Genomic DNA, 14,624 nt, shown 5'->3' with positions numbered 1-14,624 from the left:
ACTGAGGGCTGAAATTTTGTCAAATTATAAAATTTTTACCATTATTTGTGGGACCATGCAGGGCTTGTATCAAACCTTAAAATTAAATACACTATTCCAATGTTAAAAGTTGAAAATGCATCTTCACAACACACATTTTTTCAAAAAATAGAACATTCTTAAATCAATGTTATATCACCCAAAATTGGCACCGAGTATTCTTTATGTTTCAATGCAGGTCGAGCTATACCTAAAACTTGCTAAAAGTCATCTGTCTTTCTATTAAGTTAAGAATAACAGAGTGTCCCACGCTGTTGGATAGCCGCCATTTTTACAATGTTGTTGTATGATTGAATTTTTACTATTTACAACTGTTTAATTTGCTTGATCTCCCTTGACACTTTATGACTTGCAAATTCATATGTGTATGAGAATATTTAGCTGTAATTTAAAAACATTTTTTACCATTTACACAATAAAATAAACTGTTGAATTGGGTGTTCTGTGATTCTTCTGAAAACGAAAGTAGAATTTCATGATCTGATATCACACCGCACTTTCGAATATAACAAAAATAGCATTTTTTTAAAATTGAATGAGTGTACTGATATTTTTTATTATATATTTCAGGTGAATTAAGTTTTTGGACATTAAACAATCGATTTAATCATTAAATTTTGATGCGAAAGAAATAACTATATGAGAGAAATCACTTCCGGTTTGAAGAACTACGGTTGATCTTTTGATCAAGTGAAGTAAACATTGGGAAAATGTCAGTTTATTGTCTAATCGGTGAACTTTGATTGGTAAGGAATTGATCCTACATATTGAAATACTTGTTTAGTACATATATATCTCTAAAAAACAATCATCAGATATCACAGTTAAGTCCTTAACGGAAAAATAAATACAATGTAGACCAAACAGACATGTTTACACGTGTGTCATTTTGGTGAGTTTGTATTACTTTTAAATTAAATAATTATTTAAATCATGGAAATATGAATGGTAAAAATATGGGTAAGAAACACATTGCAACCAAGGTAAGTGAAAATAAAGTTATATTTAAAAATGTTAAAAAACGTGTATGGAAAGCAAGGTTGACAAAAGGAAGCCACTACATGTGTTGACAATATCAAAGAAGAATTTATTATGGGCAGTAAAAGTAAAAAGAATAGAGTGTTTGGTAGAAGTCTGGGTAGGCATAGCAGAGTAAGGAGAGGGAGGCATTTAGGGAGACCTATTTACAGAATTAAAAAAAAATCTAGAAACATCAAAAAAGACATTTTGAAGATAAAGATAAAGAAAATACATAATTTCTATGGCACTACTTTGAAAAAACGTATGTCAAACACCTCTATTTATACCGCATTTTCCTATGGTGATAACTTCAGAATGAGGATACTCAAAGTTAAAGACCTCAGTCCAAAAGGTTACAGAATGATGAACTTAGACTGTTTGCAATCACATGTGTCTGAAATAACAATGCATGTATGTTTATGTGTAGAGGCAATGAAGGTTTCGTCTGAAGGAAAAACTCCTATCAAGCTACAGACAGAGGTGAGATCGTTAGGTTTAGCCAGTGTGATGATGGCAGAGTGCCAAGGGTGTTTCAAGAAATTTAAATTTGATACGAGTCCCAAGGTCCCTGGTTCAAAACGTTACGACGTCAATGTGCGTGCTGTTTGGGGTAGTATGGTCACTGGCAATGGCCCAGCACATCTGAATGAACTAATGGCCACATTGAATTCACCTGGTTTGTCTCAGCCAACTTTTACATCAATTGAAACTGACATTGGGAAATGGTGGCACTCTATATTAGAACGGGAGATGATGCTAGCGGGTCAGGAAGAAAGACGTTTGGCAATTGATAGGAATGATTACCATCATGAGGTTCCTGCTATTACAGTAATAGTAGATGGAGGTTGGTCAAAGAGGACTCATAAGCATTCCCATAACGCTGCAGGTGGGGTTGCTATAATAATTGGGAAAGAAACTAAGAAACTGCTACACATAGGTGTTCGGAATAAATACTGCTATATTTGTGGTCAGAATGACAATAAACCCCACACATGCTTTAAGAATTGGGACAAAGACAGCCAGTCCATGGAAAGTGACATTATTTTAGAAGGGTTTAAACAGGCAGAAGAAAAACATGGTTTGCGGTACATGAGAGTGGTAGGCGATGGGGACTCTTCTGTTTTTGCAACTATCAGGGAAGGAGTGCCAGGGTGGGGAAGACAGGTAACTAAGGAGGAATGCGCCAACCATATATGTAAATGTTATCGTTCCAACTTGGAAAAGATGGTTACTGAAAACCCACTGTACAAAGGGAGACATCATTTGTCTAAAACAACGCGAGTGCGCCTGGTTAGTGCATTAAGATGTGCCATCCGCTTTAGGTCAAAAGAACTAAAAGAACAAACAGTAGATGTATCAACAGCAATTAAACGACTTCGCCATGACATCATAAACTCGGTCAATCATGTTTTTGGTCAACATGATCACTGTTCTGACTTCTGCCGCGCTAAAACCCAACAAACAGATACATCATCTGATATTAATACATGTACTTCATCAAACTCTGATCATTCAACAGCATCTTCACCCACCATAGTAAAAAACTCTGATGAACCAGATCTTTTAGATTGTCAGATAGATTTCTGGTCAGAAGGATCGTCCTTGGCATCCCAGGAAGAGTCCAGACTTGGTACAACCATACAGTACAGTAATGTAGAACAACATATAATTAAGGATGTCTTGACTTTGCTTAACAGAATAGCTGAGAAATCTGACCGCCTTATCAGCAACAGTACAACTAACCTGGCAGAGAGTTGGATGCACATCCGAACCAAATTTGATGGAGGAAAGGTCTATAACCTTTGTAACCGTGGGTCATGGCATGCAAGATGCTATGGAGGAGCTCTTCGCATGAATTTAGGTCCGCAGTGGTCATGTCAGGCTTGGGAAACGTGTACAGCAACAGAACCAGGAAAACATTTTACAGCTAGGTACAAACGTAACGAACAGATGCTTAAAAATTCCATTCGGCACAAATCAAAGCCAGATGTCAAACAAAAAAGGTGGAAACGAAAAATCTCATCTCTGAAAGGCTGCACTACAAGGAAAGCTAGACAATCGTATGGTACAGATGCCATTGAGGTTACTACTGATGTATCTACCACAGCGCTTGAAAAACTTCAGAATGATTTTTTGGATACACACATCAATCTTTCGGCAGATCAATGTAAACAAATTACACTATCAACAGTTCAACAGTCTCAATCTGGTCTTTGGCATTCTGAACGTCATAAAAGAATAACTGCTTCAAACTTTGGCTCCATCATTAGACGAAACCCATCTTTACCTATAAATAAATTTGTCCGTAATTTGCTGTACTCCCAATTCAAAGGAAATAGACATACACGAAATGGCATTCTACAAGAAGATACCACCATAGAGGAATATAAGCTTAAGAAAGCAGAAGATAATGAGAATATCTATGTGAATAAAACTGGTCTTGTTATTCACCCAACCAACAAATTTTTAGCTGCTAGTCCAGACGGGATTGTTACATCATCAACTGACGGCACTGGACTTATTGAAATAAAAAACCTTTTGCATTCAAAACCAATCAACCTTTTTGAAGCTGCTAATTCAAACAATTTCTGCCTCATTACTATCAATGGAAATTTGAAGTTGAAGGAAAATCACCCTTATTTTTTCCAATGCCATGGCCTTCTGAATGTTTGTCACAAACCATGGATAGACTTTGTTGTGCGTACACTGAATCCATATCAGATGTTTATACAGAGAATTTATCGAGATGTTGACCTTTGGGAGAACACTCTACTACCAAAACTCAAAGCTTTCTTCACTAAGGCACTTTTACCTGAACTTGCCTCACCACGAGAAGGAAAGAGCCCAGGCATTCGAGAACCTGGAATATGGGTGAGTTCAATATTAAGTTTGAAATCAATCCAAAAACAGCCTTGTTTAAAATTCAGTTGTTTACGGAACAACATTTGATTTAATGAACTTATCAGGGTATTGTATTTTTTAATAAGAAACATCTTCCAATTATCTTATACAGGTATTGTATACAATTGTCAGCTTATGTCATTTTCTGTCATGTATGTATTGAGAAGAAACATCTTCCAATTATCTTACATGTATACAGGTATTGTATATAATTGCCAGCCTATGTCATTTTCTGTCATGCATGTATTGAGAAGAAACATCTTCCAATTATCTTACATGTATACAGGTATTGTATATAATTGTCAGCCTATGTCATGTATGTCATTTTCTGTCATGCATGTATTGAGAAGAAACATCTTCCAATTATATTTATACAGGTATTTGATTCACTTTGTAATTGTCAGCCTCTGTCATTTGCATGTATTGAGAAGGACAATCTTCCAATATTCATTATAGTAGGTAATTCAATACACTCTCAATTATCATGATTATAATTGAAAACATATATATATTATTATTATTTGTATTTAAAAAAAAATTCATATTACATGTATTATGAGAGGAGGTGAAATAGGTTGTATAATTTTTCTATACTCCTTAATTATTTTCAACATATATATAAACCTTGATGTCCTAGAGCCCAAAAATATAGCTGCCTCACAACTCTAAAAGTTTTAACGGCAAAAAAAAGCCTACTAGAAAAGATTTTTCACCAAAAATCACATTGTTTGCCTATTAATTAAAATAGTGGTATAAACACACAAGTTCACTGTATTTTCAAGATCTCAGGATGAAAGGGAAACATTTTTTTTTATCAAAAGGGGTGTCTATTATATTGTAAAGATTTTCACTATGCAACAAACCAAATTTGACAATCATTCAGCTTTTATTTTCATTATTCACAACCAATTATATTGACATTATCATTGTGTGTGGTGCTGGTATGAAACACTGAGTATATTAATGGAATATTCTTATAATACAACTTTTATAATTTCAGTTTGTTGATTCCAAAACCAGTATAAAAAGAAAGAGAAAGATAACATCAGCTTCAACGAATAGAAGAAAGACGAAAAAACAGAATCCAAGACCAGACACTTCATCAGACTCTGAAACAGCCAACACTCAAGCTAAAGAACCTGCACAAAATAGGCTAACGTATGTAATATTATATTATATCTAGCTAGTTTCCCATAATCCTACAAAATTTCATGATTTTGATTTCAAAATGTTATTGAAGTATGCACATCTACATATCATACCAATACATCTTACCAAATGTCAAACCTGTTTCAGTATTTGTGTTCACAATACATATAGATTAATTTTGAGATAGCGGTTACATTTTACTGAGAAAAATACATCATCCAAAAGTTAAATTTTTCTTAAAAAAGGTACATGATCCAATAGTAGAGAACATAACAAGCTATCGAGAGGTCACCTCTTGTTCTTAAACCCAAGTAAACAAACACAACACATCACGGAAGATTGGTGTGTTTCTTTGACAAGAATAAGATATTTGACAATTGTTGTTTTATTAAATTTTTTTCCAATATATTCATTATTAAAAAGTGGTACAATGTACATTAAAGATGTACATTTACCCATATTCATATAAATATTAATTAATTTATACCATTTCAATATAAACATAATTATATATATATATATAGTTAAAACCCAAAATCATGTTGGGAAATGATCATGTGATTGTCTTGTACACCACATGTATGTACAAAACGAAAAACACAATTTTGTATTATGTAAGTCATTAGTACGTTTACACTATATAGTACATCTCTCTTACTATATACATTTTTGTGTAGATGAGATATGTATTGCATCTAAATATCTAATACAAGACATACAATGTACATGTATACCTTTTTTAAAAATAGATATTTTGTTAGTCTTGTATTATTTTAATTTTAGTTTCTTGTGTACAACTTGGAAATTAGTATGGCGTTCATTATCACTGAACTAGTATATATTTGTTTAGGGGCCAGTTGTAGGACGCCTCCGGGTGCGGGAATTTCTCGCTACATTGAAGACCTGTTGGTGACCTTCTGCTGTTGTTTTTTCTATGGTCGGGTTGTTGTCTCTTTGGCACATTCCCCATTTCCAATCTCAATTTTATATATTAAAAGAACATCTAAGTAACTTGTTGTTTTAATTTAGTTAGTGATTTTTAATTTAGGAGAGGAAGGCAGAAACAGACCAAATTTGTTGGACGTAGCATTAAACAACAGTGGATAATTGACGAGGATGCAAACCATAAGGAATGGTACAAAGGAACAGTTGTTTCATTACTTAAAGGGACAGATGGAAAATTGAATGCAGTCTATGAAGTGTTGTTTGATGGAGATGATGATGTTTATGAAATTGACCATTTAGTTGCAGATTATCATTCTGGTTCTGTTCAATTTTGTGACTTATGATACATGCCAGGTATGCACATTTTTATCTCGCCATTATTGAAATAAGGGTGAGCTATTTTCTGTTTGTAGCACATCATTTATAAATTTCTTAAGGAAGTATAATTTTTTAAGCCTTAAAGCCGCCAATTATAAAGTAATGAAAACTGAGAGAAAACTCTGTACATAAGAAATTTCGTTATATATCTGGAAAACTAGTGTATGACTTCTTTGTATATGCACATTACATGTACACAATGGAGGATTTATATCCTCCTGATGTTTATCTTCTTTTTGATTTAAAATAATGACATATTGCTGACATCAAGTGTTTTTACTATGCCCCACTGTTTTGCTTGCAGAGATTTATGTTTTACCTTTGTCCGTCTGTCTGTACCACACTTTGTAGGACTTGAAATTAGTTTCAGCTGTATATAAACTTTACTTTGTTTGAACCAAATATTATGAACATTTTACAAAAATTGCGACAATAACCATAAAACACATATCATGTTTGACTTTTAGAAATATCCCACGAACAGTTTTAAAGTAACACAGCAGGAGGTTTGGAATCATTGAGACACATTCTTATTTCATTTCATGTAGTACGGATGGTCATCCAAAAATTGTGAGAGCAAGATTTGATTCTTTCATAATATATTTTCTAGTTCTACATTATCAGTCATTTATATTATGAAATAATTACATTAGATGTATGTTTCATTATAATATTTTATTCTGATTGGCTAACTGCACATCCCGTGTTATTCCGTAAGCAGTTGCATTGCTCAATACAACTTTCACTCATGATATCACGTGCTCCAACAATAAAGTACACAGGTGAATTAAATAATAAAACATATAAAATTGCGTGTTTTCATGACCATAGCTAAAAAATGTAATTATAAGTATTGAATGCTTCTTTTTGTAACTTTATAGGGTTGTAAAAGCGTTGACCGTGCGTACATTTGTAGAATGAAGCGCTTCCGCGCTTCATACAAAATGTACTTTGGTCAACGCTTTTACACCCCAATAAATTTACAAAAAGAAGCATTCAATTCTTAAATAAACTATTATAGATATTTGTTACTTTTATTTAGGATATCATAAAGAAGATACCATGATAAAAATTTCAATACCTGTTTATTATAGATGGTAAATTTTGTCTCATCAAATTGCAATTTGAATGTTTCAAATGAACTTCAACATATATTTTTGATAATGCATTGCAATTATTTCATATATTTCAATATTTTATTTGAAGGTTGTACTGACATGACTGATTATGATTTCCTGTGAGATGGATTTGGATTTGCCTATCTGTTTTCAACTTTTGAATCTGAAATAAGTGTATAATGAAGGCTGTTATATTTGATGAACACTTGGATTCTTATAGACCTTGTGATAAAATTGCAATTATTGTATCACAATCAGTTTCACCTTATTGTTGACTGAGGAATTTCATTTACAGTTTATGACCAATGATCTGCATTGCAATAAAAAAATCAATCATTATACACATTTGAGGTACGTAGATTAACCTTATTTTATTGTATTAAATAAAAAATGCAAGCTGCAAATTACACAAACACCATTTCAAATGTTGACAAATATTGCTTTCATGGAGTTATGTTCCTTTATAAAATAAAACCTACTTTCGGGTAATGATTTCCATCTACAGAGTTATGGTCCTTGGAAATTGAATAATGTTATGTCCATAGGCAAATTCAAAACATAATGTAAGGAAATCATCTTCATGTTAAATCACAGTCATCTTTGTTTTAGGTACTGTATTAGTTATTGTGAATTACATATGTAAAAAAGAAGAGAATTCAATAAAAAAAGAAATCAAGAGCTTATCATGTTCAAAATGATGTATATATACATTTTATATAATTTTTTAAAAGGACTATTGTCTATCTTATAATGTGTATTTATGAGATATGACTGTTTTTATTTATTGTTTTTCAGCTGACATTTTGTTTTCTGCTTTTCAAAATAATGTCTTTTGTCCAAGAGCAAGTGACTGTGAACTATTACAGATATTGTTAAATGATAACTTTGAAATAGTAAGTTTGTAATTTTTTAAAGTTCCAATTATTGAACAATGATCATGATTAGCTTTGTAGTTATGTATAAACAGAAAATGTAGTATGATTGTCAATGAGACAACACTCAACAAATGACCAAATGACACAAAAATTAACAACTATATATGACCATACAGCCTTTAACAATGAGCCAAGCCCATACTGCATAGTCAGCTATAAGAGGCCCTGAACCGACAAATTTAAAACAAATAAAATGAGAAGACTAATGGCCTTATTTATGTACAAAATTGAAGGAAAAACAAATATGTAACACATTAAAACAAAAGACAACCACTGAATTACAGGCTTCTGACTTTGGAGACACATACATACAGAATGCAGCTGGGTTAAACATGTTAGCTGGATCCCAACACTCTCCCTAACCTGAGACAGTAGTGTAACAATACAACATAAGAATGAACTATACAAATCAGTAGAAAAATGCTTAGCTCATCAGATGGATACAAATAGAAATACATCCAACAAAAACACAGAGAGGATGTTGGAGTTTAATTGTACATCCCAACAACTAAAAAGACACTAAATACTGATCCGAAAGTACAAGCAGTTACTGACAGCTAGTTACAAGCCACTGACAATGAATAAAACAAAATCGTGCATCTTAGACGCAATTATCAATCAATACACATCATAAACAGTCACACAGTCAGAGAAACACATGACCTTTATAGTTTGTTAAAAAAAAAAGAAAAAAGGTACCTTCAATTTTTGTGGGCACAGAATAAATCGTGGTATTGGCAAAATTTAGCTGACAAAGACATATGTTTCATTCTTTTCATTATGATGTTGACATAAAGACTTGATTATACTTGGTTATTGTGTATAAAGATACCCAAAGCAAGCACCATATGTTGAAGAGGTGATCTTGTAGCTCACTTAAACAGATCAGAAATATATCTTCTGTTGAAGTTAGCTCTCAATTTCTTTTTTGTATTGCATTTTTGGAGTTGGTAATGTCTTGATTCCTTCACCCATATCTGTTTTATATATATAATGTATAAAAAAAGCAACAATCAACATTCAATCAATTTAGGTGTGGATCAGATTGTGCAAATAAACTGATACAGTTACTGAATTAAGATTATATAAATGTCTAAGAATATAACTTAAACGCGCTAATTAATTATATACATGTATGTATTAAAACTTTTTTGTTTCTTAATCTGAACAGTCTTTGAAACTTTCAGGAAGCTGGAATTCTCAGATGAAAAGAAATTCTTTTTTGGTAGCACTTGTTGGAGGCAATACGTCACTTATAGATACTCTGCCCAGAACTAGGTAAATATACAATCTATAAAAAAGAACACCAACCTGGGAAATATATATCTTTAGCCATTTGAACCTTTTTTTTTTGTGATTTAAGCTTTAAATATCAGGTACAAAACCTTGAAGCAAATAAAAGAAGGTCATACAAAACAATATACTCTAGAATATATGCTGAATTATTTCTTCAATCTGACTTTAAATGTTGGAATACATGAAGGGACGAAGGGTGGACATAGTGTAGTACTGATGAGGAAAATAGCAAAATACCTATCTTTCCTAAAATTTATGAAGCTGTAATTAATTTAATGTGCCCATGGTAACAAAGTAACTTTTTTATTCTGTGTAGATCAGGTTCTTATATATATATATGTAACATAACTCCCCCCTTTTTTTCAAAAACCTGGTTTAAAATTTTAAAAGCACTGAAGTCTTTGAAACATGTAATTTTGAAAAAAACATCTTCCTATTTCTATTTACATCAATGTTTGTATAGTGTGTTAATTTTATTTCTAAAACATTTATATTAATATATACTAGTTTTCACAATATTGCCCTCCATACTTTTCACAAAAAAGTAGTTCCTTATCAAATATGGCCGACTATTTTATTTTATGAAAGAAAAGTTTTAATGGCCAAACATGCTTTTATGGTTGCATTTTATTCAAAATAAATAATAGCTTGTACTAGAAATTCCTATTCTCTATAGTTTTATTCATATTTTTCAGAATTTTGTGTACATGGAAATGCTGTGGATTTATTCAAAGTGTGCCTCTATTCTGAATGACTTATTAGACTTATATACATGCTGAAGTGTTTAATTTTGTTATATATGTATTCTACACACCACAACGAAGATTTTGATATATGATATGGTAATCTTTGTTCCTCAAATAATTAATAAATTGACAATAAAGTTTTACTGAAATTTGACTTTAGCGGAACCTTAATAGAATGAAAGGCAACTGCCTATCACGACACAACTGTTTGTTCCTGCTCATATCACATAACTACAATCAGAACCTCGGGGTAAGCTAACGTCTCGAAAAGATATTGGACGTGATCTTGAAAATGAACTCAACATGGTACCGTTTGACTTACTGATATGGAAACTTTCACAACTTACTAAACGATTCGGAGCTTGTCCATTGTTGAATGCTGTATTTGGCCATGAGTTGCATGATAGTTGTCTCATTGGCAATAGAAAAAGAAAACCAGATTTGATAACGAAAATGTCAAACCTAATTTTTAATTGTAATCACACTTTATAATCACTTAGAGACGAGTTCCGTATTACACACACTAACAAATTCCTAAGTGAACATTTTAAAAATCTTGTTCGTCTTCCGGAAAAATCGTAAAATCAACGAACTAAAATATAATGGTACGATGTGCCAGAGGGGAACACAGTTAACTGAATACATGTATAGCAACTGGTATACTGGGTCTCAATGATACGCAATAGTTCATTTCGACATTAGAAAGTATGAACAGACGTATGTGTCAAATTCTTCCACATTTGAAAAAGAAAACAATCAATCACCAATTTACTATATTAAATAAGACATTGGCTCTCATATTAGACGTTCACTAATATGACTCAAGTTCATTATAACAAATAAAAAAAAAAAACAATTCACACGAGAAAACGTATGACATGGTTTGCTTACAAAAAAATATACGAAAACAAAAATGATATACATTGTACATCAAATAATGACTGAACTGCATGCTCTTGACTTGGGAAAGGCGTCTGTGTCATATTGGTCTCTTGTGGAGAGTTGTCTGTTTGCCATCATACCACATCTTCTTTTTTTATATGTGTGGCGGTGTTTAACGTGTTTCCGGGGGCACATTTCTTCTCCTAACCGGTTTAGAAGGGCCTTTCTTCAGATCTTGAAAAAATAATCATAAAACACTAAAGACACAAAGTAGATGTGTGAGAGTGCTCGCAGTTAGTGAAAGCGAATGGCAACTAATAAAATAATCATGTATTCAAGACTAAAATATTAGTCAGTACACTCGCATCCAATTGGAAAGTGATAAAGACGTCATTTACAGTCAGAGAAAAGCACACCATGTTATAAACCATGAGTTTATTCAATACAAGATATAAAAAGAAGATGTGGTATGATTGCCAATGAGACAACTCTCGTCAAGAGACAGAAATTCACAACTATAGGTCGCCGTACGGTGGTTAAGAATTAGGATGAGAATAAGAGTTAGTTTATATAGAAATGAAGTCATGTACAAAGTCAGAATGATGACGAAACCATTTTTATTGCATCATATTCCATAGGGAAAGACTAATAACATGTGACAGAGGATGAACATGACAATTATATCAATGTTTACTGAATAAATGACAGGATGCTTTTAAATCATACCAATTATTTTCTTCTCGAAGAGGATGATGGAAGTTTTTAACGACTGGCTATACAGCCCTCGCACGATCGGTTTTTCTCGAATCTATACCATTGCATCTGATTTGAATTTCATATTATTTGAAAAGTTAAAAGGGCTGTGGAATTTTTAGGAAAAACAATTTGTTTCCAGTTTTTGGAGAAAACATAATTTGATTTTGACTTCTTGTTTGATCACCCTCAGTTGTTACTATATGTAATGCTGAAATTGAAAGAAAAAATTGTGTTTAACTTGTCGCCAAGAGCGAAAAAAAGTTTGTTCGAAAAAGACAACTCGTAAGAAAACAGAGGACCCCGGGATTCTTATTCTTTCAACTTTTAACATTATAACTCAACAGTGAAAGCCATCTTTCGCACATCAAGTGAATTGTGACACTTGGTGGGAAATTTCGAAAAGAGGTTAAAATCATTTAAGGACAATAACCCAAATAAGGAGTAAAATTGCATAATTCTTTTCTTGGAAATATTGTCAGGCTTTTCACACTTGATCTTTATCCATAATTTTTCATGGAATTGCAAAACAAGCGCTGCAATTAATCATCGATTGTCATTTATTTTCAATAACTGCAATAACACTGAACAAATTTAGTTATGGTCCACGATTTGCAAATCTGACATTTCTGATCATTTGAAATGTGCATAGTTGTCTTCTATTTTGTATAATAGACATAACATGTCATCATAGGGCAATATTACTCATACAAGTATTTGATTGAAGCTTTCAGCATACATAATGACTTAAATGTATATACTTATCTTATCTTATTCTAAAATATTTCAGGAAACAATTTCCCTCTTATATAATCGTTTTCAAGAGAACGGAAACGAAAAATTCAGCAATCTTTCCATTTGTAAAGTGACATAACTCTAGAACAGCAAAAGTGACACTTCAGAAATTGAAACTTGATCTGTGTATTGTGGTTATAGGCATTGTGAATACAATTGATAACGTTATGTTGAGGCACACATTTTTCTATTTGTAAAGGGGCATAACTCTCGAATGGTAAAAGTGACGCCACCTAAGTTCATACTTGATCTGTGTTTTGTGGAAATAAGCATTGTGTATACGCTTGTATTACATTTGGTTAAAAAAAAGTTAGAGAACCGAAACCAATTCCATGACGTACGGACAAAGGTAAAACATAATCCCCCCTTTGCTACGACGGGCTATACAAAGAAAAGTAAAAACAGGGAAAAAAAGAAAACTTTGTAAAATGTGTTGTTGGGAGACAATTACTATATAAGGAGAACGATGACGATTGCAATCATTATAATTTGAAAGATAAAATCCTTAAAAAATGTTTACAACTGTATATCTCTCATGAAAAGTTTTCGCAAGAAATCATCATTGAAGGGCAATTCTTTCTATCAGCAGGTGTTACGCAACTTTGGTCATAGATGTAGATCTATCTGAACATTTTTGTAACTTAATTTTTCTCTATTTCAGTTTTTACCAAACACCATTTTCATTTTCATTTAATTTTGTCGATTGACAAAATTGGTTCATGCATGACGTTTTATGTGTATCTCGTGTCTTGCTATTATTTTTGTTTAATAAAATTCTCTTCTCTGTAAAAGCTTTCATAGTTATAGCCAAAACTATCAATTTTGTTTAAAATGTACTTTTCAGGGGAAATTATAACTAAAAAATAGGTGTTTTTTCTGATTTGAAATCACTTCGCAAACCATTACCGCTAAATGATTTTACTTTGCAGCTTCGGAGAAAAGGCGGCGGATGACATACGCCAAGTAAATGTATAAAAATGTACAAAACTACCATAAAAACATGATATCAAAAAGCAGAGGAATGTTTTCTCCATTTCGTGCCAAGCAATATATAGCCGACTATGCAGTATGGGCTTTGCTCATTGTTGAAGGCCGTTCTGTGATCTATAGTTGTTAATTTCTTTGTTATTTGGTTTCTTGTGGAGAGTTGTCTCATTGACAATCATACCACATCTTCTTTTTATAATTACCCAGTATATATAAAAATAGGAATGTTCTTTATAAGATTGTGTTGACATAAATGGCGTAAGAAGGCTACAAAAATAATTTACTATCATTATATTTATTTACTTTTCTACAAAAGTTTTTCATCAATGCAAATATATATACATTTATTTATATACAAAACATATACAAAAGTCATTATATCTTCAACGGAATGGTATCACAATTATGTTCAACAAATAAACAACCATCATTCAATGCATGCCAACTGTGATGAAAGTTAAGCAATCAATATTGATGAACTCTTCATCTAATATGAAGTTATATATATCAACATCAAAATAACAAGAATTCTAAACCCATAAAATTCACTTACTATATATTTTTTATAAAATTGCGCACGAAATTCTATTATTGCTCATGATTTTACTGAGTGACAATATCAATGTTATAACTCTATGCACTTCTAATTAGGGTCACAATCTTATTGTGCTTCAAGTACA

At 32.2% G+C, this 14,624-nt stretch overlaps 1 protein-coding gene and 1 long non-coding RNA gene across 2 annotated transcripts; both read left to right on the top strand.

The window, feature by feature from the left end:
* Nucleotides 1-607: 607 nt before the first annotated feature.
* LOC139524363 (uncharacterized) lies at nt 608-10,681 on the top strand. Its single transcript, XR_011664781.1, has 7 exons — nt 608-785; nt 4,961-5,118; nt 6,158-6,408; nt 7,639-7,901; nt 8,346-8,443; nt 9,673-9,763; nt 10,477-10,681. It is a non-coding gene; the product is annotated as an uncharacterized lncRNA (long non-coding RNA).
* On the top strand, nt 814-4,089 carry LOC139524362 (uncharacterized). The gene has a single exon (XM_071319124.1). It carries the CDS (start codon nt 1,132-1,134, stop codon nt 4,006-4,008), a length of 2,877 nt encoding a protein of 958 aa, XP_071175225.1. The 5' UTR covers nt 814-1,131; the 3' UTR covers nt 4,009-4,089.
* Nucleotides 10,682-14,624: the final 3,943 nt, after the last annotated feature.

This window comes from Mytilus edulis, chromosome 5, assembly GCF_963676685.1.
Source record: "Mytilus edulis chromosome 5, xbMytEdul2.2, whole genome shotgun sequence".
In the NCBI taxonomy this organism is placed as follows: domain Eukaryota; kingdom Metazoa; phylum Mollusca; class Bivalvia; order Mytilida; family Mytilidae; genus Mytilus; species Mytilus edulis.
Note: the sequence above shows the minus strand (reverse complement) of the source record. Positions and strands in the feature narration are given on the sequence as shown.